A 26,456-nucleotide genomic window follows, 5' to 3' on the forward strand; every position below is an offset into this window, starting at 1 on the left:
TGTGCTAAAAATTGAATTTGAGTTTAGAAAAAAGTTGATGGTTAGTAAAAGGGCCCCGTAGTGTTCAGATTTAGTTCAGTATTTGCACAAGGATGTGGTTTTTGAAAGATTTGGTTTTTGGCCATATCCAAAAATCAGGGCTTTATTTCCGAGGGCCTGTGGCTAGGGCAACAGTTTTAGGGGATCCGATTTACTAAAACTCCATAATTTCTTATTTTTTTTTATTTTCAAAGTCGACTAAACTCCTTTTCCCGAATGTCTAATATTTAATAAAAAAAAGTTGCACAGAAAAGTCGCTGCGAGAAAAGTCATAAAAATTTTGACATTTTCCGAACTGTGCTGCAAAAATCCTGACATTATTGCATTGTCGCTTTGACAATTTGGAAAGGTCTAGTTTTTAGACAAAACCCAGCAAAATCGCTAAAGTTTCAAGACAAAAGAAAGAAATTCAAGGAAAGGGAAGGGACCTTTGCCATTGACTTCACATGAACTCGGTAAGTTTAACCTGGTGAATTTTTAAATTTGTGTTTTAGTCATTTAGATGCATAGTAAATCTCAGAAAAGCCACATCGTTTTTTTCTCTGCGACTGTTTTAGGGCATCCGTTTTTGGGGTGGCTCTTGGGTGCCTACAGTATATATAAAATGTGCCCCCAGCCTCCACCTCAGATTTCTGTAGGAAATCCAGTGATGGGGGGGCGGGGGTGATGGGTAGGAGGTTGGGTCGCGCAGGAGAAGTGACATCACTTACATTCTGCAGCTCCCGTATCTAGAGTAGCATTGGGCCTAAATACAGCCCCACCAAAAATGCTGGATCCGGTACATTCCTAGGTCTGTTTTATATCCTGTCCCACATAGCAGTGCCTTGTAAACAGTAAACACAATGGAAGCCAACTTTTCATACCAGTTATTTGAAATAAAATTCCATATATAGTTTATAGTCTACACACTATGTAGAATATTTAGGTCAGAACTGACTGATAGAAATAGGATACAGCACAGTCAGGATTTTATCAATGCTATAAAAATGGATCACTTATTTGCACTAGTTGCCGAATGATATTTATATTTCTATATAGGGGCTACACAATCCACAAGAAATGTCCTCTCTGTTCAAATCAGTCCCTTAATGCAACATTATTTTTCATGCATGGCAATAAAAATCTCCATTATATAGTCACATCCAAGTCCCCACCCCCCGCTCTAGCAATAATTTCAGGGGCCCTTGGCTGCACATCAGAAAACAATAAGATTATTATAATGAATTACTTCATCTAAACATTTATAGTCTCACCATCATAAGAAGTGACCTGGAGCATTATTCCCAAACAATAAATCATTTTGTGAAAAATATTAAGACTGAGAAATAAAATATTCTTGGAATTCTATATGAACTATGATGATAATGACAATATTATGATAGTAATGCTCCATTTTCATAAGGCAACATTGTTGATCCTATTGAGAAATCAGCTAACAAGGCCAATGTTTTTTTTAATAAAAAAGTACAAATAGTATTGTTAATTTGTATAACAAAATGAACCTCCAATAAAGATAAAGGCGATCTAAACTCAAAAATGAATTAAACTTAGGGTGCTTCCTTGAGCATTTTTGTACTTTACATTAATTTTCTATATTTAGCAGTTTCTGTGATATTTACAGTTTTGGACTACTAATAGCAGGATACAGGAAGTGCATAGAAAGTTAGTGTCACTAAAACTCTGAGCCTTTTATAAGCTCAAATGTCCAAATATCTAAAACTTTCTTGTATCTGCTTATGTCTGTTATGACATTAAGGTTGCTTATTTCAGAACAACCTGCATCTTTTTAAATACAATGGTAGTTTGGGAGGTGTCGATTGCATAAGCCCTCTTACATGCAAAAGTAATTTATTTGTGGGTGGGGACAATGTTATTTTGTCTCATCAGTGGCTAAGGAATGGGTAATATATGGTGAGTTGGCTCTAGGGAAATGCTATATTATTCTAATACCTTATGTTCAATGGACAAGAGTAAGATGAAAGCCTATGGCAAACTCTTGGAGGTACTATAATAATTATTTTCATTCAGATCCATTCCTGGAACCTGCAACACTGATAACTCCTGGAACACTGGTAACTATAGACTTTGGGATTGGAAATAAAAACTAGGTTGTGTTGTGTAATAACATAAATGTTGCATATACCCATAAATGCATAATTGGGCTTCAATAAATTCAGGAGAACCCAAATGAGCACTCTTAATAGATATGCACACATCACTACCCTCGAGTTATATGTGCATCCAAAGCATACAGTGTGGGTAAAGCCTAGAGTTCTAGTTTTAATCACTATTCAAGTTCTATTTTTTCATATTTTTCTATCATAATAAGATGCTTATTTAGCCAATAAAGATCATTTCAGCAGAAATAATAGCAGGTATATCTAAAATGGCTCCCTTTGCTTATATCTATAGTTATTATCATTATTGCTAAATGAATTGCTGGTTTGGTCCACCTTCTAAATATACTGAAGTCAGTAGCCTCACGTCTGAGCCTCGGTATATCACTAACTTCTAATTCCCTATCTGTTGCTTGCTGTGAAACAGGTGGGCTGTATAGGGTAATAAAATGATCATATGCCTGTTCATGCTGATCCCTGTTCTTTGAATAATTACTGTTCATCAGCCTACCCTTCACAACATGCCCACTGACGCACATTAAATACCGGCATGTGAAAGTAACACATTAAGCACATAGAAAGCTACATGTAATTTGAAATGAAGAGATATGTATAACTTTCAAGTAACTTTCTTTTTTATTTAATTAAAAAAATATATGTAATACTAGACAGAGGTGCATAAACAAAGGGATGGGATTGCAATAGTGACCTTCATAGGGAAGCGACATACATTAATCTCTTTGGAATCATCTTCATCTATCCGTCTGGGTTTCATTTTAGTGTAGTCTACTGGTAAGTCCCAGCAATCCCCCTCATTCATTTGGTAACACTGGCTATTCATCACTGCCTGCCGTTGAGGTGACATTGGTTCCAGTGGAGTTAGAATGGTGCAGCAACCATCTCGATGGCTCTGTTTGTTCATGCTAAGGTCCAGTGTTCCATTTTCATCAACGTCAATATCAGGATTCTGAAAGGAATGGATGAATATTGGGAAATTAGCTTTTCACTATTTTTTTTTCCTGATTTTTATAATTGCTTTTTTTTTGTGGTGTTTTGGATTCCTGTATTTTTGCGCAGCCTGTACTGAATTATATAATGTAGGGGTAGAATACCATACAGTTGACCAAAAAGCACAGGACTGCCTATATTTTTGCTCTTTCACAATATTCTTTGGTGCCAGTGTCCCTTATAATATGTTCCTCACTGGTTTCATCTCTCCACTAGAATGTTTTTGGCTCTCTAATATGGTGTATTCAAGTTAGAGAGTTTCTTCATGGATATTATTCTTAATAAATGTATTTTCTAACTTTGTCAAGCATTAATAACTATTCAAACAGAAAGAATGCATTTCAGTGCATTTAATTATAAAGGTTATAAATAATTAAGGCGTTTATGCACCTCCATACAAAAATATTACTTTTTTTTTTACTACTTAAATGTATGTTATTTTATAATTTTTCCAATTTCCTATTTTCTTAATGTAACATATTACTATGATCATTTTTGCACACAAACCCACTAATGTCTAAATTATTCAGTAATGGGAAAGGATTATGTAAATCATGCAAAACACCTAAGGGGGTATGCTATATAAGACACTTAAGGGCCTATTTATTATATTGTGTAAAAAAAGCATCAAGAACATTCGCCACACAAAAAACTGCGTAAACTTGTTGTCATTTTGTTGTGCATCCAATGGAACTTACATAAAATAATGGCATAAAATCTGGCGTTTGGATGGCAAACTTCTCCATTTATTTTACACAGCTTTTTACACCGTTTTTTTCGGCGAATTTCGTTTTTCACAGCATAATAAATATGCCCCTTAGTTTTCCCAGGTTCAGTTACCCATAGCAACCAATCAACAGGTAGCATGTACTCCTCACCCCTTTAAAAGCAAACATGTTATTGGTTGCTATGGGTTACTGCACCTGGTCAAACTTAGTGCTTTTTAATACATGTGAGGTATAATCTGTTGTTGCTCTTATCAAGTGTCATCGTGATTGACGTGATGTTGAATTTTTAATAAAAGCAAACTTCTTACTCTTACCCCTCCAAAAAAAACCTTTCCAAAACAACTAAATACCCACCCGAAATATAGTAATGTAAAAAACTACACATGTAACAGGACCTAATGGAAAAAAATGGCCTACACATGCATGGCCATGCCTATGATCCACTCAGGCCCCCTTAGTTATACTCATTATGACAAAACCCGGTCCTCAAATGCTTCTAGGCCCCCCCATAACCCATGACATTTGTCTCTTGGGGCCCCTGACTGCAGTTTCCCTTGATACTCCTCAATGGTGGCCCTGTGTGTAATATATTTTAATGTTATCTTTACAAGCACCCACTAAATGCCACAGCAACTGCTATCTACACTGGGATACATATGCTAGAATAGTAGGCTACAAATACATTTGGCAAGACCTAAAAGTATTATTTCCACTCTTTTTACAGGAGAAACTGCCTGTAACCGGTAACCTATGGATACCCTTGAGAACAAATGTTATGGCAATGAACCTAAGAGTGAAAAGGTCAGTTAACAGTTTAGAATTGAAGGTAAAACAACTAAAAAGAGATGGGATGTCACTAATCTGCCAACGTGATGGATGGAACTGATAGGGGTGAATCACATTTGATTTTATTTCTGGTAGCCCGTGATATTCCGAAGTTCAAATTGCATGTGTAAGCATCTTCCTTGCGGTACATCATGCAATACTTGAAGAGAATTTATAGGTGAGGCTGCACCATATTTTATCAAAAGAATGTGAAGGAAATCTGCAGGGCAAGTATGATATATCCTCTTCATAAAAAAATCAAGGGTTGTAATTCATTTTTCAAAGCAATGCTGTAGGTTAAAAATTTAAAAATCAAGGGGCAAAAATGCAAAAAAGAAAAAAAATGCATGCATTACAATCAGCAAGACATAATAAGTGCAAAAATTGAGAACTAATATAATAAATGGAACTGCCTACAAAAAAAAAAGCCTGCAAGATATTTAGAAAGAAAGACATTATGAGAACTAGATGTTAGCTTTATTAAAATAAAAGCACAAATGGCTTGAAATGAACATTTTCTCCCTAATATTGAATTATACATATCTTTATGTAAAGATTTTGTTCTATTCCTCCTGCTATTTTTATACTAATAACCATATTATTTTATCCAAAAATGTTAATCCATGTTTTGTTGGCTTCCCTAAAATCACTTCGCTTCCATGGTTTGCACTCATTCTGCAATGCCAAAAACACTGTAAGAAACAGATGGATCCTTCCAGAATATCCACTTGGGATCTCAGGTGGATCAATCAGTACAAAAGGTTGATAAGTCAGAATTACTTAACTACATACTGATTTAGTTGAGGAACTGGGAAGATAAGAGGAATTAGGAGGACTAAGGGCAAGTACAGTCTCAAAATAATGGCCTTAAATATGAGACATTTATTGTATTTTCTATTTGTCTTCTCAAGTGGATGATTGTTGAATATATGTTGTTGCCGTTACCACGTACAAGATCTAGTCATTTAGTTAATCTATTGTACCAAAGCCCTGGGAAATCCAGTATTAAAATAGCATATTTATCCAATGAATCACAGTGTTATGAAGATTTAAAAATGGAATCAACTATATATTTCAACTTCATTCAAATGATGAAGCTATTTTTGTGAGGGTCCAAACGGGATGTTGCTGAATTCACGGTTCTTGATAGATTAGATCTGTCCCTAGTAGGATATCCCATTAGCTAGATCATATTGACTAGGACTGGCCTTGCAGACTGATTTATTATATTGCATGCAATTGTATCTAGAGGACTGAATGATGAATCACTTTAGGAGTGTGGCCAAATTTACTATTTAGTTGGCACATGACCTCACAAAATTGCTGATAAAGGCCATTTGATGTTGTTGTGGCAATACATAACTTTGCAGTTTAATCTCCCTTCACTGTCATGTTGAGATATGGATGTCCTGATAGAGACACCTGAAGGAGACTGAGCTACATATACACATCAATAGGGCTGGTACTAGGACTCATCCTGGAGAATTAGTAAAGGGGAGTTATTGGTAGAAAATGTGTCCTATTATGACCAATCCCTTATGGTGCAAAAACATGGATTGTCCTTATTCAAAATCATTTGGTGAGAATTCAGGCTTGTTCAGTATTGCTGAATACAAACTAATACACAAACAACACTTCTTTAGGCTTTACACCAATATAGTTCACATAGGAATATCATGATCTGATCGTGTAATATTTAACAACACTGTATGCTGACTGTTTTTATTCAAATATACAAACTCATCTTATATAGGCCAAGCATATTTGGTTTATATCAATGGAATTTGTTCAAACAGCTAGTGCATATTAATAAGATGATTAGATAACAATGACCTTGAGATGAAGATGAGGGCTAGCAGGTTTAATGGACTAAGCCCTATAGCAGAGAAGCCTCATTTCCTCACTCTAATAGAATTAAAGGGGCTGTTCACCTTTGAGTTAACTTTTAGTATAATGTTGAGAGTGCTATTCTAAGATAGTTGGCAATTGGTCTTTATTTTTTATTATTTGTGGGTTTTTTTAGGTTTTTTAATTCTTGTTTAGCAGCTTTTCAGTTTGCTATTTGGTTGCTAGGGTCCAAATTACCTTAGCAAACCAGGGAAGGGTTTAAATGACAAATAAAAAATAACAAATAACCATGACATAACAAATGACCATTCTATAACATATTAAAAGTCAACCTAAAGGAGCAGGAAAGTCATTTTGGCATTTTACTGGCAATAGATTTGTTGCATTAGTGCCACCTAAAACACTATATTTATTCTGCAGAAAGCTTTACCATACCTGAGTAATCAGCTCTAGAAGCTTTCTCTGTTTGTTTAAGATTGCAGCTGCCATTTTAGCTTGGTCTTCATAGCATCCTGCTGCAGCTCTAGCCATTATAGCTCAGATTACACATTCCTAAGGGAGGGGGGAGTGAGTTTTATGAATTGTTATGGGAGGGGGGTGCAGGAGAAGGCAGAGAGGAGAGAACTGCATAGATTCTGGCCCCAGGGATGAAGGATTTTTCTGAGAGAGGAAGTCTGATACCAAAGAACATGTTTACAAAAAAGGAGAAAAAAAATCCTGTGTTTCTTTTGGTAGTGCAGCTGAGTGTTTATGGCTGTATTTACATAGACCTTTCTAATAAAGCTTACTTAGTTTTTACCTTTCCTTCTCCTTTAAAGGTGAACCACCCCTTTAACAGTTCCTTCTCTTATCCAGAGTCACAAACCAACAACTAGTGTGGGGTATCAAGATATATGCCCCATATTGCTCAAGGAAGAATATCTCTCAACTTATGTTACTGCACTTCCCAGAATCATTAAATCTAAGATTATCTAAAGAGCTAACATTTTTTCTAGACAATAAAACTCAACAGAACAAAGATAATTATGGTTAAATTACATAGTAAAATAAAAACAAAACCAACACCTATTATGTTAACCAAAATCAAAAAATTGATCCTTTCCTTGGTGTAATAAGAACGCTTGTGGCCAGATGCATATTTGCTAAGTCTTGGAAATATAAAGTATAAACAAAACAAGATGCATTTTTAGTATTTTCCAGAAGAAATATCCATCGTTGAAATGGAAAAATGATATGTATAGTGGCCAATAGAGCTGTGTTAAACAAATGGGAAACAAACAGATATTGCTATAATTTTCTGTAAACAAAACCTGGTACATTCCTTAAGAGGAAAATTAATTAAAAAAAAGAGCCTTATAAAATTCATGATCACTGTCAACCAATAAAATAAAATGAGCATCGTGTCAAATAATTGTAAAGATAAAACAAATTCAATTTAAAAAATAAAAATCCATAAATCATATTTTACTGTTGATTCTATCATCACAGCATGGTTATAGTAGACTTCTAATGTTTAACTGTGTTGAAAATTTTCATAATATAAATGTTTGGTCAGATTATGAATTGAAAATGTAAAAATGATGAAGATATTTCATTTAAAGATAAACTCAAATAAAAGAAAAAAAAAAGAGAAAAAAATTTGTACTTAAAAGTTTCAGAGAGTGGGTAAAAGATCAAGAGGTCTTTACTATTGACAAATATAAGGAGAGGGATCTGATTGTCAATTTAACTGACAGCATTAATGTTTGGAAGATACCTAGTCAGGCAGAATAGAAAGTCAGAGAGAGGTTAAGATGCCTTTGGAGAGCGTTAAGTAATATAAATTAAGTTCCTTGTAGATTAATAGAGAAATCCTCGCAGTGTTACAGTAAGGTCAGATCTGCCGTTCTACCGACCATCATTTGAAAAAGACTTGCTTCAGAATACAGATAAGAGCTAGGAATATGTAGGGTAAAAATGTATTTGCCCCTTATTTCAGATTTAAATCATACACACAGGTTGGAACATGGTATGCCTCATCCATGAACTGATGGAAACAAAGTATTTATCACTTCTTGGATTAAGATTTGACAGATCAGAATTTAAAAATAGGAAATACAGGTGGTTAGGGGAGGCTTATATCGTAGGGAGATATATGAATACTTTGAGTCATAAAGTTTGCATAAGGTCTAATAACCCAACAGCAGCTAATCAGTAGGCTGTTTCCAAACATAGGACTAGAAAATTCTACCAGCTGGTTCATTGCTATAGGTTAGAGTCCTACATTGGGTTGGGTACCTGTAGAATATCTGCAAATGAATCAGATTTGGGCAAAAAGTCCCCTATTCCCTGACACTGTGGGTGGTTTACAGGTATCCTGTCTGGGTACCGGGGTCAATTGCAGGCTCATCTGAGTTAAAAGGTTATTTCCCCCCTGACCTAGTTGATCCACCTTTCATCACTTTTGGTTTTGCAGGTCCCTGGGTTGGGTTAAAGAAGTGGGTAGGGTTGGGTAGCAGGGATGGGGTGGCAGCATAGTGGTTTAGCAGGACCCCCACACTTTATGTAGGTTAGTACAGTAAATTAAACACAGCTATGGGATCTGTTATGCAGAAACCCAATATTCATACAGCTCTCAAAAATGGGAATGCCATATCCCACAGAGCCCTATTTTAAGCAAGCAATTCTAATTTTTTTGAGAGAGTTCTCATTTCTTAATGGTAAGAATAGACCTATGTTGGTGACAAAACAATTCTATCTTTTTAATGTTGAAATGTTTTTTTAGCAGCTGTAATGTATTAGTTACATTAAAGGAGAACTAAAGCCTAACTAAAGAAGTAAGGCAGAAATGTTGTACATTATGTTTTGGGCTTCTGTACCAGCCCAAGGCAACCACAGCCCTTTAGCAGGGAAGATTTGTGCCCCCAAAGATGCCCCAGTAGCCCCCCATCTTCTTTTCTGCTGATTCCGTGCACATACTCTGTGCTGCTGTCAGTTACTGAGCTTGGGGACCGACTCGAAATATACTGGATCCATAGAATATAAATGTAACAGTAAAAGGCTGATTAGTAATTCATTCAGATTCACTTTACATGACAGATCTGAAACCAGGGCAATTGCATCAGAATTGAATAATTAGCCCTGTAGCGTTAGCTTTTATGACAGGACAACCTCATTTTCTGCTTGATAATTTGCAACGACCCCTAAGCTCAGCTTCTCAACAGCTGCTCAGAGCCTACTGAGCATGTGTGGTGTCCCGGAAGGTTCTAACAGTATCCAAGATTGGGAGCTCCTGTGACAACTGTAAAGACCTATATCATTGCTACTATAGAGATGCTAAAATTTAAACCAGTGCAGTCAATTTAGTATATAAAATATGGCATTTCTAGCCATATATATTTTTAGGGTTTAGTTTTGCTTTAAGACTCTTTATTGAGAAAACCCTAGGTCCCAAATATTCCAGATAATAGATCACATACCTGTACTAAAAATCAAGTAGTTATGCAATGCTATAAAACAAATTGCTTTGAGTTGCAGAATTCATAAGCATGTTAAATTGTGATAGGAAAACAAAGCGTGGTTGTGTTTACCCTGGAGCAGAGATCTTGAGGTTTGGTGGAGAGGTTCTGAGGCATCTCTCTGCAACGTGTAGACAGGTTGAGGATGGCTGTGGCAGCCATGTGGGCCGCTTCCATGTCATGTGTATAATCGAAGCTGCTCTTGCTACACGTGCTGCTGGCGCTGCTTCCTCCGCCACAGCTCATATTGCTACTGCTGCTGCTGGGGGCATAGCTGCTTGTTGTGCTGCTTGTTGGGCTGGAATTCTTACAATAACGTTTCGCTGGAAGGGAAATTTTACATTAGTTGAGATTTTGTGGGACCTTCAGTAACTTTTTATTGCACGACCAACATACTTCTTTGTTAATTTAGGCAAAAAGATTGTTACTAGTCCAAAAATTTCAATAGACAGGACAAAATGCTAGTAAAAAAGTATCTTCAGAATATTCCTTTGGTGCCTGTTTGGAGCAGGTTCCTGGCCGCTAGGATTTAATGGTTGATTAGATTTGTTAATTTACAAGAACCAAAATATACTGCGCTTGCAGGACTTCCAATACTAGTATTATTGGGTGATCAAAAGTTTCAGTCACATATTATGAACTCCCTCAGGGACAAACAGATAATGACTTTTACCCTGAGGAAGGTCACAATGTGTGACTGACCATAATGTTGGACTACACAATAAATCACAACATTTTATTTTGGATGTCCTGTGCAGCATTTTTTTGCAACATAAAACATTTAGCCTCATAGATATAAATGGGGTTATGTAATAAAAGGCACTACGTTTGACCAGGAGCAGTAACCCATAGAAAACAATCAGCAGGTAGAATTTATTATTTGTTGCTCTTGGTTACTGCTACCAGGCAAGCTTTTATTACATATGAGGGAAAATGTTTTACATTACTACAACTGCTATAAAGATGTCTAGAGAAACATTTGGGGTACAGAAGGGGGACGATAGAATTTCAGTCCCATTATTAGATCAGATGGAAGCCTTATCTCTGAGGTAAGATAGTTTTTGTACCAGTAGCCCATATCAACCAGAGATGGGACATGTTGATGGCTGATGCTCTAAATTTGAATATTAACATCCACCCTATAATGGGGTCTTTAATTAAAACACACTTTTCAGTCACAAATTTGGTGTTAAGGGATGAAGAATTGTGGTAGATATGCAACATTACATCATTTTTATCCCCCTACTCAGCTAAAACAGAAAAAGAAGAGTGGTCCCAGTCACTCCACTCTTCATTCTACTCCCTCATTGTCAAGGTGAGATTCTCTCCTATGCAATCTATATATACAGCAGCAATTTCAGAACCTCTAGGTTTGCTGGCATATTGCATCTAAAAGCAATTCAATAGAGCCTACTTTCATCTGAACCCCCATGTAATGTACCCCTGTTTTTGCAAACCGCTTTTTGTAGTAGCACTGGTATAGACCTTTCTAGTTTTTTCTGTAAAGGAGAGAAGTCTCCGAAGTCATGACTATGAAGCTCTGTACATAAGAATATGGGCAGAAGTTAACCCAATACCTCACACTCACTGCACCCTTTCTACTCTACAGATGGTGCCATGCCACTTGGAGCCACTGTGGGTACAAGGCACCTCTTGTAACTCTGTAACCTCTGCAGTTGCAGTTTCTTCTTTCTCCTGAACTTTTGTACCCTACTCCTGCCAACTCTGCTGCAAGGGCTTGTAGGCAGGGCCCTGTATCCCTCGGTAACAGTATGATTTATTTAGATTGTAACAAGTCCAAGTACATCCGATCCCCATTGCACAGTGCTGCAGAATACTTTATCACTTTATAAATATTTCATTAATAATAAGGATCCCTTACCTACATTTATACGCCTGTAAATCATTGCATTTTGTGCACATGCACAGATATTTGATGAAATATGCACTTGCCTTTACTGTGCTGGATATGTAGGAGTTCATGGTTATATCATCAAACAAGTGCTACCAACACATTTAACACCTACAGCTCTTTCTTAAAGTGATAAGGCCGCTATTTAAGAAAGCTCCCCATTACTGGTGGAAATCCTGTTTAGTAATGCGCGTAGGTTTTATATAAGTTTCAGATACCCACATATAGTGAATAATCTTTTTTTTGTAACTTATATTTTAATAAGTTTAATAAAAGAACAAAAACATATATTCACACATTTGTACAATATAGTAATATGGAAAAGATCAAGTCATTTTCGGCAACACCAAACTCACTGAACCCAAATCTCTAATTGTTATATACAATACACACATATATACATATGTATAGTTTTCACACTTCTATTAATCCAGCTAATCCGACACTGACATGTTTACGCTAAGAAGTATGACTTTAACACTTTAAGTGCCACATATTGTAAAATCTCTATGCCTACATACTGTCTGCATTACATATGGTAAGGAGAAAAATCCTATAGACAGCAACAAGAGATCCTCTACACTCATCCATTACCAATATATATAGAACAATAGACATTCAGTTACCTAGAAATACCCTCCCCTTTGAGCAAATCAGGAATTGTTTGCCCATATATTGCAATATACTTCAAGCTGGCCAACTACATCAGAGTCACCCCCGATCTGGCCAGTCCTACACTCACTTTTATCTGATTCATTAAGAATTCTACTGCTTCATTATTCATTTTACAAAGGGACTGAGTTCTACCTGCAACTTGCTTGCTTTCAAGGTTAAACCCCCCAAATGGTTGCCCTTTTATTGGCTGACTGTAGCTGGGAAGGAAATCTTGCCAGACACTGTGTGAAGATGGTAGTACCTCAGGAGAGAACACCAAAGCTCTTGTTCGGGGCAGTATTTTTATTCAATAAATAAATGCTGCATCAAAAAAGATATGATTATTTGGCACCCCCCAAACTGCAGCTTCTCATTGTGTACTTTACCTCAGGGATATGAAACCTGTGGCCCGCCAGCTGTTATTCAACAAGAACTCTCAGCTTTCCCTGACAGGAACATCTGGATCAGCACAGGTGTACCTTACACTGCATTTACTTTGTTCCATCTGACACTGCTGATACAGGAATATCTGTCCTATTCTTCTCCACAACATTGAGGATTATAGTCAATAACAAGAAGTAAGCGGGTAGCCATCATGCTCTGAACCAAAGTGCTATACCTGCTTATTATTGAGAAGGGATCTTACCATCATATCCTTTTGGGGATATATCCCTGGATTGCACTTTTGGAGCGATAGCCCTTTTCCCGTATGCATGGTTTTCATAGTTATTGTAGTCAAATGTGGTCTTCGAGTATTTCTCCAACTCTTTGGCCAAGTTAGAGCGAGGTGTGGTAGTTGAAACGTTATTCCGGTAGCCATACTGAGGGATTTCTAATTGCTTAACAAAGCACATAGGCCTGGAAAACAAATGAAAAACATATAATTTGTCGATTTTATATATTTAAATTTCTCCAAATGAACGGCCTTTGCAAAGTCTTTTGCATTCAGACCCTAAATTGGGTCTCCATGCTGTTTAGGGTGGGTCTACATGATCTCCTCAAATAAGGTAAAAACTTCTGCTAAAGTTTCACAATAGGAGCATCATTAATTCTAACTCAAATTACAGGGAGATCAATTTGTCAATTTTCAAATTCAAGCAATTTTTAAAATTTGATTGAGGAAGATTTTTTTCAAGATTTCTTTCAGTCTTAATTTTTTCTCTAAAACTAGCATATTTATAAAAACATGCTAGTTGAATTTAAAAAACTTGCTTGCTTTTAATTTGCAAAAAATCAATTGCCGCTAAAATCATGTGGCTCCATTCATTGTTAGAGCTTCGACTTTTTTAAAAATTTGAATTAAAAATAGCTTAAATGTTAATTATACACCTTCTTCAGAAACTTGGCTGGTTTATACCTACTGAATTTTTCCATTCAAATTTTCACGATTTGTTTTAGATTGATGAATCTCTAAAATCTGGATTTGGAAAAAATCTAATTTGAAAATATGTGGCCCAAAAGTAAAAAAATAGAAGAGCCAATAAACTGTACAATACATTATCATAATATACCATTAGTGATGAGTGAATCTGTCCTGTTTCGCTTTGTGGGAAAATTTGCGAAATGGCGAAAAATCCACAAAACGTTGCGCGCATCTATTTTTGTTGCGTCTTTTATTGACGCGACCGCGACTATGCCCAATTTGACTTTTTTGACACGCAACAAATTTTTTCGCGCCGGATTTTTGATGAGGTTCCGCAAAACTATTCACTAATGGCGAAATGCAGAAATTCGCTGCAAATCCATGCCTGGCGAAAAAATTCGCTCATCACTACATACCATGTGGGGGAGTTCTTTGTATTGAGAGGAAAACTGTCGTTAGAATAAAACATATATCTTCTAATAGTCATGTGACAATATCTGCTTCCATATTGGAAAGAAAAAGCACAACAATCCTGTCTTGCTTTATGGTAGGGATTGTGGTTGGGAGCAGAGCAACTATGTCACAAGGCACAGAGCAGGATTTATTACTTTTTCTACATTGTTGCCAGGTGAGGTCTAATTCAACTACAAGATCAGAAGCGCTAAGGAAGAACAAACAATACCATTGCATTTTTAAAATGAAAGCAAAACTAAATGCCTTATATTTGATCAACTGACAGAAAAGGGTTGAAAAGCTGGCACACAGAAATATTTTATGAATACATAGGCTGTACTGGGGGGTTACAAATACACAGAGAAATATATTTGGGAACATAGCGGCTACACATTTTTTTAAGCACTTGCATGCATTAACATTTTATAAGATGCCAAGAGCACCTTAAAACACGATCCGATGCTTGGTTGGTTTTGGAAGCATCACAGCTCTGATGTTTCTCTTGAGCTTTTGCTAGTTTTTCTGCTGCAGCAATTGGACATCCTGAAAGACTGCAACAAAAGGGGTAAAAGATGTTGACAAACTTTATACCTTTAGTTTGCTTGTATATTTATATATTCATCAAGGTTTAATACTGGGGGAAATGCAATAACAAAGGCAAAGTTTGGTCCAGGTTTTCTAATCATTCAAATATTCACCATTATTCCAAGGGCAGTAGAGAAGCTACATGTTGATTGGTTACTATACTTGGACCAACCTGTGATCACATCTAATTAAGTGTATATATATATATATATGTAGAAAATATGCAAAAATATCCAAAACATATTGTACTATTATATTATAGTAACTGGGTGTAGAATAAAATCAAAATTCAGGATGCAATAATATTTGATAGACAGTGTCTTGGGCAGTGTAGGAAAAGAAGAATACTTTTACTGTATGTATATCTGTATGTTATAACTGACATCATAAGTTTAATTTAATGAAGAACCAAAGCCTACTGGCATCCCCAGGCCTCTTCCCAAACTGCCCCACCAGCGAGTCTGACAACTGCACCTATCACTGTAACTGGCGAGCAGGCATCTCTTGCCACTTCAGGTCTTCTTCTCTGCAAGATCATTAGAGAAGCATAAGCAGGTAACCCTGGTTTTAACTGTGCATGTGTCTGTGACCACAAAAGAAGAGGGCCTGAAGAAGTTCAAGATGCCCAACAACACCAATGTTCTACTCTCTGACTTTGGAGGGGGTGTAAGGTGCCAGTAGAGTATAAATACATGCCTTTACCAAATCTACTAGATTTACTCAACAATGACTAATAGAATAATGATAATATACTATATATATATAGTAAATTACTGTCCAGCACTTGCAGGTCTTTTTTATTAGAAAACAAATGGTATTTATTTAACATTTCAGCTCCATTTTGAAGCCTTCTTCAGGAACATCAACATAGTGTATAATAATGGACATATAAAACCAAAATTGGCGCCAAAGTGTAGTATGCGACATCCTCAATATGACCCCTCCAGTAAACCACGTCATGTGTGCAAATAAAGCTAAGTCTGCACCTTTAAACTGCATTGTGTGTCATATCAGAAAGACAAGTAAAGAAATAGAAAAAAAATGTTGCAAAACGATATGATAAGACTAAAATAAATTATGTGACCAGTAGTGTGACATTAAAAACAACAATCCATAATGCGCATATACCACATTGTAAACTCATTGGACCAGACAGAGTGTCAGAAAACCACTGCCGTTGAGGAGAGATGTTGCTAGACAGATTTGTTATGCTCCAATACTGTTGCCTGCGAGAGGAAAAAGCATAACGTGCATGGAGCTGTGAGCTATTATGTATAAGCCTGTGCCCGACAGTCCAACACTTCCTGATATAAGTCACCTTAGTAACTGCTTACCTCTCTTCACCTTCTGCTCAGATCTCACAAATGAGTGAATTTTGCTACAAGCACCCAAGTGTTTGCTCTTTTTCAAAGGGTGCACCTATTTTGAAGTGTTATATATATATATATATATACATATACTGTACACACTTCACATTACTCAGACTGAAACTTGTATAATAAACAAAGTACCCCCTGTTATAAAGTATGAGAATATTAGAAGTCACTTTGGAGTTCGATGACCAGTGGCCTTCGGCCTCAAGTTTTTATATGTTTTATATGATAAATATTTGATATGATGTTCAACTCATGAATATCCTTATATTTTACAATAGGGGGTACATTAGTCACTATATACCCAAGCTTTTCCCCATAGACTATTTAATTAAAAAAATATGAAAATACACATTTTATATAATGAAATGCAAATAAAATACAATAGAAAAAAGCAAAAAAAAATGATAAACCTTTGGCAAAATTCCATAAACTGGACAATTTTAAATTTAATCTTTAAAAAAATAATTCTTTAAATATTCATTACTTGTATTTTTTATAAAAAAAATAAATATTGGGGATATGACTTTCTTTCTGGGAAGAAAATAAGCACAAAAGCTCTTTGAAAGGACACATTCAAGAACACTTTTCTGGAGTAGTAGCTTATGCCAAAAACTCCCTATATGGCAGATTTTTGATCTTGTTATGTGACAAAGTAGTGAAACTTTTCTGTACTGTAAGAAAGCATAGTAAGCACCAGCTGTCATCCTTTCAATTCAGAGGGGAGCAGGGGGGAAATATGCTGCTTTAGTAGAAATCTCCATCTGTAGCAGTTTCAGAGAGTTGCTCCTACCTTCTGTGAGAGTTCCTGTTGCTGTTCACATGGCCTCTCCCGGTGCAGCCTGGTGTAGGGCACTTTAGAACATTTTCATGCATGGCAAGAACTTGACAGAAAAACAAGTAAAAAAGGGAAAAATATGAATGTTTAAAGGAAATTAATGAATGTTAAAGTTAGAAGCCTATTATCAGATCCTCAAGAGAATATTTGATGCAATATTGCAAGTGGGGGCTTGGTTTTAAAGCATGGCTTGGCTAGGCAATACTCATGAAGAGTATGAAGAACATGGCATGAAGAACACTTTGAACAACTGCCCCACCAACAAATTATGAGCTGCAATTACAAGGGCAGATGTTATAAGGGCAGCAGAAACATGAAAGTAAAATGGTTATTAAATGCCACGGTGCACCTAATCAGGAAAGGATGGCTGATCATGGTGGCGCCAGTGCCAGGTTCTAACCCTTCAGCCAGATCATTCTTCTGGTGAGGCATCCACCTGCCGCCAGTAACTGGGATATATTCATGTAAGTAAAAGCCCCAGGAGCAAGACTGCATCTCTCTTTTGGAAGTAGGTTAAGTAATTGTATCCCAGATGTCTTTACTGCTGGTGTGTTAAAGACCTGCACTGAGCCTGGCTACATCTTTGCAGAGCAATGCATACATTTAGTAGTAGAACACAGAGTGATGAGACATGCACACTGTTTAAAGGGGCAGTATACCCCCCCCCCCTTGTTCAACATGAATCCAATGAATAGGGATTGTATCATTTTTTCCCTTGTTTTAAGCATTAAAACTCTATGGTTTTCATTCTTAAGCTAGACAGGCCAAATATTTGGGTCTATGTTGGGTCCTTCCTTTCCCCTTTGTTGTAAATCTTTTTTTAGCAAGAGTGTACCACATAGATGGTACTTCAGACACATTTGACTGCATGGGGGTATAAGGTGTTATACAGGCTCATTTATGTCTGCAGATGCAGTGAGCAAACTGCCACATATCCTTCCCACAATGCAATTTTCTTTTACCAGAATGCAAGTGTCATTGTGCCACAAGCAAGCGTTGCAATTGTGTGGAAGCCCTTCTGGTGTAATTTCCATGGATCGGTGTGTGAGTGATGTCTATGCCCTATTCTTTAGGTCCAAGTGTGCTATGCCTTGTGCAGGGCCCTCGGGTGCCTTAATAGTGCATAGCATAATATTAATGGTAGCTACATTAAAAAGGCATTACACTTGAAATAATGCAAATTGAAAAATGGGCATAACTGAGGTTTCAGAAGCCCAGGCTTAAGAGCCATACATATTGGGAAGCCTTAGATTGTGCTACTCTCCCCTAGTTCACCTTTCCATAATGGTAGGACGTTATTAAAGTACAAAGGAAACAAACGGGGCACTCTCTTTTTTCAACTGAGGTTTGTTATCGTTATATATAATAACATTACAGCTATTTATTTTGCTTATTTTAGTTTAGTATCATTAATGTTGCAGATATTTTAAGAACGATGACACAAGGCTTTGTAATCACCGCTACAAGAAAAGCCCACGGATCACTTCTCATTCCTGAGAACAGCAATCTTCCCAAGTAGCTTTTAAACCACGATAGGCACTTGAAATTGATGTGGGTATGGACAAGAGTCATCCCTATTCTCAGGAGTGGGAGGAATCTGCATCAGTCATTTTGGTTTGTAATTGTGCCGGTAATCACAACAGTTACGTGCTATAGACCTATCACAATAACACTGTGCTTCAAAGCTCAACTATCAACCAACATCACATAATAACTTACATCCATTAGTCTGTTATTCTCTTAATTGTCTTCTTTTATCTCCTTTCTTTATCTATACCTCTCTCACCCACTATCATTTTTCTATTTATCCTTTCATTTAACTAGCTGTTATTCTACTTGTTAAAGAGTTTTCTCCGGATGGAACACTGTTTTGTTAATGGCCATTCATTCATATTTCTAAATCCCTGTTTTGTCCTGTCTGGTAAAACTTTGTCCTTAGCTCACTGCTGTACATGACATTATACAAAACAAAAAAGCCCTTTGGATAAAGGAAACAAGACTTACTTTCTGGAGGTACCCGGTCTTTGTGCGGGCACCCTGATAAACTCCGGTGATGTGGATATAAACCAGTCACGTGTCCAGTCCCATCACATCCAGGAGTGGGGCACTTGCTCTCTTTCTTCTCTGTTCTAGAAGGATCTGGAATAACAAAGCACATTATTTGTTGTGCATACCTGGTATCATGCAAATAACTGTACTTGGATTTACTAAATGTGACAATAAAAGTCTTTACAGAAGAAGGGAGATCTAACATACACAGGGCAACACCAACCTGAAGCCAATAAGAACATTATAATAGTCACTAGCTTATATGTATATTTATATACAGTACTGTACAACCAATAAAGTCAATGTTTTTCTGTTTATTACAGAATTTTGCAGAATTAACAGGAAAATCCCGTAATGAAGCTCTAGAGCAGGTTCCCCTCTGTGGCACTCAAAATAGGATTCCCTATAAAAGGGTGAGGACATTGGTCTGCTTTCTCTATGGCTATGTGAAGAAGATAAGAGTGGATTATGCCAAGAAGCTCTGTCACCCCCAGAGGGAACAAGGTATGTGAGCCAAGTAGTTAGGTTAGCTAGTGGTAGGCTACATCTGTGGAGCTCAGGGTAGGTTGTGAGAGATAGTCATAGGCCAGCTAGTTGAGCATCTAAGGCTCCAACAAGGAGTAAGGTAGGAGCCAGTGCCCTGGTGATACCTCGCCAATTAGGGACCCATTGTATAGGAAACTAGAACTGAGTTGGTCCTGTTGTCACATAGGAGGAACCTCTAATGCAAGCTGTCACCTGTGCCATACACCTGGAACTATGACACCATAGAGCCACCTGACCTGATGAAAGAGAGGCAGGAAAGTAGGCAGCTGGAGAGGGTAAAAAAGCTTGACAATCCTTGCATTTGATGATATTATTATTGGGACTAATGAGAACAACTGTTACTTTACACAATATACCCTATAATATATCAAGTCTAGCAAGATAGAGAGAACATTGAACCCAAGCAAGCGATTAAATAATATTTCTATGGATCATTCTCCTTAAAGATAGAGCAGCAAAACCATTTTGTTATAAAAGTATAATTGAGTTTATTAGAGGTCTGTATAGTCAGTGCTGCAAACTGTACTTTTAAGACTGCAAAGGCATACATCTCCTCTTCCTACTATGGACTGAGCCATATATTCCCCCCTGGTCCTATAATATGAGCTCTAGGACCAGCTTCCATTCTATAAACCCATAGGGGCCCTAACAAGGATTAGTGAACTCATTCTGAAATCTGCACTGTATAGCTGCCTGTCTGTGTTTGAATTACATCTCCCGACAGGGGCAGGAATAATTAACCATGATAAGCATAAAGCTAATCTATTGTGATATACATTCCATCCAGGCAACATTCTGTACAGGGAGTTCATTTCCATTTCGGCGAGAAGATCTGTACTTGTAACTTCAGCAATGCCGAAGCTCCCATTTCTCCGAAGATGGAGAATAATCATAAAAGTTTTGTTTTTTATTATAAAATTACAATATACAGTTTTATGGGGGAATGTAAAATTCGTTAATGTAAAAGATATGCACAACGTGAATGTTTTTTTTTTCCTTGCACGGATTAGCATTTATTTAATAGAGATGTATTTAGTGACTTATCTTCAGGAGGAAAGAACAGACTGCACATGTTAAAGTATGCGCCTATGCGCTGTGTATGTAATAAAACGTTATTACTGGCAAAGCAGTTATTTCCTGATAAAAAAAACAAACTTTTAAGCGGGTCTTTAAACAAAGCACAATGGCTGCCGAGAATGCACCACCCAATCGTCTAATGAGCAATAGTACATTGCCAAGTGTTATTATTCTGTGTTGCTGTTGCAAATGTTTATTCTTCCTCTGATGCTTCCCAGATTCCCCCATTAATTATTTGTATTTTGTCAGTCGCTCTAAAACCCTTTATAAATCATATTAATGTAAAAATATAGAACTTTGAACAGCACAATACACAAACAGTTCCTTGCAGAATTGTTCTTAGCCCCTGATAGTAGCTAGACACAATTTCTTGGTATTCCTGTATAAGTTATGGAGTGCAAAGCTCTGTGGCCACCCCCAGGCCCATACAGAGATTTAAAATAGGCCCTGGCATTTCAAGTACACAGAGGCCCAAACAGCCCCCCACCAACCCAATAAATAGTGACTGTCTATGGCATCTTACAGCTGCCCCTATGGCATTTGCCGGAATACACAGATGGCGAGCCCGGACATGGCCATCCCCAAGAGTACAACGCTGCTTGCCTTTAGCAGCACTGTATTCATTAAGGTCAATTGGAAAGCGTAAAGGGACCCCTCTATTAACCCCTACCTCTTGTATAACTTGCATGACATTCAGAGGGAATTAAGAAGCAGCAGATGCAGGCTACAATGGGGCCATTTGCTTACCACCTTTCCTATTGCTGGCAGTAAGAAGATGGCTGGTCTACACCCTCTGCACCTTGCTGTGGATGAGATGCAGAGTACAGCCAGCCCCCCCTGCGAAACAGTGCACTGCCCATGATCACTAAAGGCCGCAATCTTCTGAGGGTCTTGGTAAATGACCCCCAATGGCAGCTAAGCCAAAACTAAAATTGCATCAGTCAGTAACACTATTATAGACAAAGAAGTTTATTATAGCATTATACTCAACAGGAGGCAGCACGGGCTGTTTCATTAGCCCAAAACAAGAGGAAAATATATATCCGCATAGATCTGTTAGGAAAATAGGAAAATAATCAAATGATGATAGAGTGGCCTGGACTGTGTTCAGTTCAACTCTGCAGTCATTACTGTTTCTTATTTCTGTTGAACGAAGGAATATATAAAACCAGTTCTCTGTATAAAGCCGACCCGTTCCTTAGAGAATGTATTAGTGCTCAAACCCCGTCCTAGGATTTGCAACTAATTGACCAGTAAGATTTTGGAACAATTTGTATTCATCTCAGAGAGAAGTGCAGTAATTCAGATTTCTGAGTGGGAAGGAGCTCATTACTATACATCAGCTTCCCTGCTGGGTCAGGAGCCTTGTCTCATCACTCTTGGAAGGTAAAAAAAAAAAGAATGAGAGCAGCATTAAATTCCCCAGTTTCTTTTAAGCTGGAATCCTCTAACACAAGCTCTGTATCCAGACTAGGGTGCTGATTTATTGCAGAACAAACTGGGAAATCCATAAGGATTCCCAGCCATCCAATCTATTTTTAGATTTCTCAAAACTGTTATGATGGTCGGGCACATTTACAGACATTACAAGATAAAAGGGCTACTTTACTAACTCAGTACAATGTGCAAATATTTAGTGCTTCTTGCCATGTTTTGATCCAACGTGCAGAATTCTTTCCCAAAATTACAGCATCATTTTGCTTGCTACAAATTATGCTTCTTCCAAAACTTATAAAGTTTGCTGCTATTGGAAGCACCTAAAGGGGCAATGGGCAAAGGGAGCCCTGTTCTTCCTGCCTGCTCAGAGCAAGTATAGAGTAAAGGACTCCCTAGTTCCAGAGCACCTGTAGGGATCATTTATTTAATTAAAGGCAGTATAAAGAAGGGCAGCTAAGCTGGTAAAGGGTATGGAAGATCTTAGAAAGACTGACCAAGTTGGGGTTTGAGAAGAGGTACTTAAGGGCAGACATGATCAACCAGTATAAATATGTATATATATGGGAATCATATAATAGGCTTTATTCACTAGGTCATTCCAGCAGACCTAAGTTTCCATCTTAAGATGTAAAAAACGGTTTTTGAAAGCGAGAGCTGTAGAATTCTGACTTTTCTCCCTGCACCAGAGAAAAGAAAGGAGTTTGAGCCTGAAGTTGACTCTCAAGGAAAAACGTAGATGCACGTATATTTTCCCATAGCAATTTACATTATTGCCGGTGGGAAAGAATTTGTTGCCTGAGGTAGAGCAGATTTTACATAGCCCTTATCCACATGCAAGTACTGGTATGGGGCCTGTTATCCAGAATGCTCGGTACCTGGGGTTTTCCGGATAAGGGGTCTTTATATAATTTGGATCTCCATACCTTAAGTCAACTAAAAAATTGTTTAAACAATAGTTAAACCCAATAGGATTGATTTGTCCCCAATAGGGATTAATGGATTAATTACATCTTAGTTGGGATCAAGTACAAGGTACTGTTTTATTATTAAAGTGAAAAAGGAAATCATTTTTAAAAATTAGGATGATTTGCTTATAATACAATAATTTGTAGCTTTCTGGATAATGGGTTTCCGGATAATGGATCCCATACCTGTATTGCATAATAGACTGGACACTTAACTATAATGGCTGCTAGTTCATCATTTGGGGAGTGTGAAAGCTTTGCTCTAGGATATATTTAATACCCAAGGTAGGATAGTAGGAATGAGGCTGGAGTATGTTCTCAATATTTTTATGTGTCATAAATATTATAAAATAGCCAGAGAAGCACAATTCATTAGGAGGATGAATGAGGGAAAATGGTTTGCGAGGATGTAAGAAAGGAAGTAGAGAAAGCATTTATTTCCCCAAGCAGATGCAAAACACGTGGATAGTTTCCTCCTGGATGTGCCTAACACACAGCCAGATAGAAATGGCTTGTTAATTTCAGATCAGCATTGAAAAGAGGAGAAAGCCTCAGGCGTCGATAGAAATCATCAGTCCATCAGCTCTGAATGTGTCATTATGTAATTCAGCCTCTTTCTCATTCTTTGCAGCAAAAAAGACAATGGACTTGATTTTACAAGCCAAGTTCTATACTTTGGAGCATTCGTGTTCAGAATTATGGTTTCCACAATTTTGTCCAGATTATGTTATTCATGAGGCAGGGCATAGTTAATGCGCCAAACACTGTGACAAAGTATAAAATATGATTTGTAATCTGATAGACTGTATGTACTGGTGAAACCACTTGAAAAAAGCTTGAAAAAAAGGCCGGTTGGGGTCTGAAATGTTGCTTGTGCCATCCAGTATTTGGCCAAGATGGAATAAAGGCCCTTTATTATAAAAGAAATTCTCCTGACTGGCGCTTTTCATTATGGACCTGGTGAAACCACATGCAGAGTATTACAATGCATTATGGTAATCATTATGGAAATTGGTGTGATAAATGACTTTATAAGTGGAGTAATATGGAGTGACATGGTGGGACATGGTGGGACATGGTGGGACATGTTTAGCCCTGTGAGTCAAATGTATAGATAACAGGGCCAGAACTAGGGGTACGCAGAAGAGGCAGCTGCCTAGGGCGCAACGACTAGGGGGCGCCAGGCAGAAGCTTCTCTTGCCTACCCCTAGGGGCACATTTACTAATCCACAAACGTCCGAAAAGCGTCCAAATGCGTTTTTTTCGTAATGATCAGTACTTTGCGACTTTTTTGAGCTCTCAATACGAAAGTTGCGACAATTCGCGAAAGTCGTAATGGCTATGAAAAAGTTGCGACAATTCACACAAGTCATAATGGCAATGAAAAAGTCGCAACAATTCCCGAAAGTCATAATGGCAATGAAAAAGTCGCAATGATTCACAAAATTTGTAATGCTATGAAAAAGTCACGACAATTCGCGAAAGTCGTACCGGTTACGGAAAAAGTCGCGACAATTTACGGAAAAGTCGTAACGGCGACGAAAAAATTGCAAAAAATACGAAAAAGTCGCAAAATGTTCGTTTTCCAATCTGAATTTTTCTCGTTCGGATTCGTGGATTAGTAAATCAGCCCCCTAGTCTGTGCTGTGCTCTGGTTTCATTGCCCCCGCCGCTTGTGATTACTCGGCGGGGACAATAAACTATCGCTTCGCAAACTATCGCGTTAGCACAGGTGCAGGGGCGAGGTGGCCGACTGGGTTGCCTAGGGCGCCCGGTCGGCTCGGCCCGCCCGGCCCGCCCCTGATAGATAAAGGGGCAGATTTACTGAACCTCTAATTTTTCTCATTTTTTTTCTTTTAAAAATTCAACTCATCTCCATGAATGTCTGACATTTATCAAAAAATGCAAACTCAAAAAGCATCTTTTTCGAATTGTTGCAGAAAAACCAGCGTCAAAAATCCGAAAAACATCTTGTATTTTTAAGCAAAGAAAGATCTTCCAGGGAAAGGAAAGGACATCTGCCACTGATTTCTACATGATCTCGACAAGTTTTAGACATATTATCAGATTCAGAATTGTCGCAGTTTTATCGCATAGTAAATCTCATTGTTAGTAAAAGGCCTCCAAAGTTTACTCTGTATTTTATAAAGAAACCACACAAAAAGGTTCTACAATTTGATCTTTTTCTGATTTATCCCTGGAAACTTCTATTTTTGACCAAACGCACAGAACTATTTCAACAATCCTATAACCAAAATCAAATGCCCAGTACTTTACATTTAAAGAGGCTCATAAAACACAACATGATGGAAAGCTTTGTACTTAGATCAAGTCTCTTGATTGAATATTGCCAAGGATTTTCAAATATTGCTAATTGTATACATACAGTATCATGGACTTTAGGAGGACTGAAAAAAAGCCTATATGCCATTTAGCATGGGAATGCTGTAATGCGTTCTCTACCTAGGGAGCAGGGGCTGAGCGACTAATTTTTTTTTTCATTATTTGCTATTTAAGCAAAGAAAAAGAGAATTTTAGCCATAGTTATGTCTTTCTTTATTTTTGTATACAGAAAATCAAACTCCTGAGACCTTCCATTTGCTCTTCAAGACCCATCAACAGAAGGCACAAGACCCATCAACAGAAGGCACAAGAGAAAAACATATGGTAAGGCAAAATAAGGGTTAAAACAGTACAGAAAAGGAAGAATTAAAAAAACAATGACAAGGAGATTTAAAGCTGAAGAGTAGGATGAAGGATAAAGAAAAAGAAGAGGATGGGAATAGGTGAGTGTTCAGTAGAACCGGTAAAGGCAAAGCTTGTGCTCCAGATGTGCAACTGAATTAAATGAAGCAGATGGATGAACTGTAGTTGTTGAACATTTAAAGCTGGCTTATCCAACTTGTATTTGGGGGATGAATGGCACCCCCTTTCCCACTTTGTGGCCGCCAATCACTTTTCTCATTTGCCATTAAACTGTTCTTTACTACTTATCTTCTGAGTAATTTGAATAGCATGGAAGCTGCTTCTGACAATAGTTTTATTTATGACTAGAGCTTAGTTAAACTGATATACATAAACTGATCATTGTCATCAAGTCATATGATGCATGCAGTCATTGTAAATGTAATTATGTTTTAAG

General features: G+C 37.4%; 1 protein-coding gene across 11 annotated transcripts in view; it reads right to left on the bottom strand.

Annotated features, from left to right (window-relative positions):
* myt1l (myelin transcription factor 1 like) overlaps window positions 1–26,456 on the bottom strand; it is a 303,857-nt gene that overhangs the window by 22,695 nt on the left and 254,706 nt on the right. For 7 of the 11 annotated variants that reach the window (XM_031902860.1, XM_031902863.1, XM_031902861.1 and 4 more), the window contains 6 exons: window positions 19,245–19,379; window positions 17,196–17,286; window positions 14,888–14,995; window positions 13,275–13,486; window positions 10,135–10,385; window positions 2,866–3,123 (listed from right to left, as the gene is read on the bottom strand). In XM_031902860.1, the coding sequence (XP_031758720.1) occupies window positions 2,866–3,123; window positions 10,135–10,385; window positions 13,275–13,486; window positions 14,888–14,995; window positions 17,196–17,286; window positions 19,245–19,379 (1,055 nt within the window). The remainder of the gene's footprint in view (window positions 1–2,865; window positions 3,124–10,134; window positions 10,386–13,274; window positions 13,487–14,887; window positions 14,996–17,195; window positions 17,287–19,244; window positions 19,380–26,456) is intronic. The other 4 variants (XM_031902856.1, XM_031902858.1, XM_031902862.1 and 1 more) reach the window with 2 other exon arrangements.

Source organism: Xenopus tropicalis, chromosome 5 (genome assembly GCF_000004195.4).
Source record: "Xenopus tropicalis strain Nigerian chromosome 5, UCB_Xtro_10.0, whole genome shotgun sequence".
NCBI lineage: Eukaryota > Metazoa > Chordata > Amphibia > Anura > Pipidae > Xenopus > Xenopus tropicalis.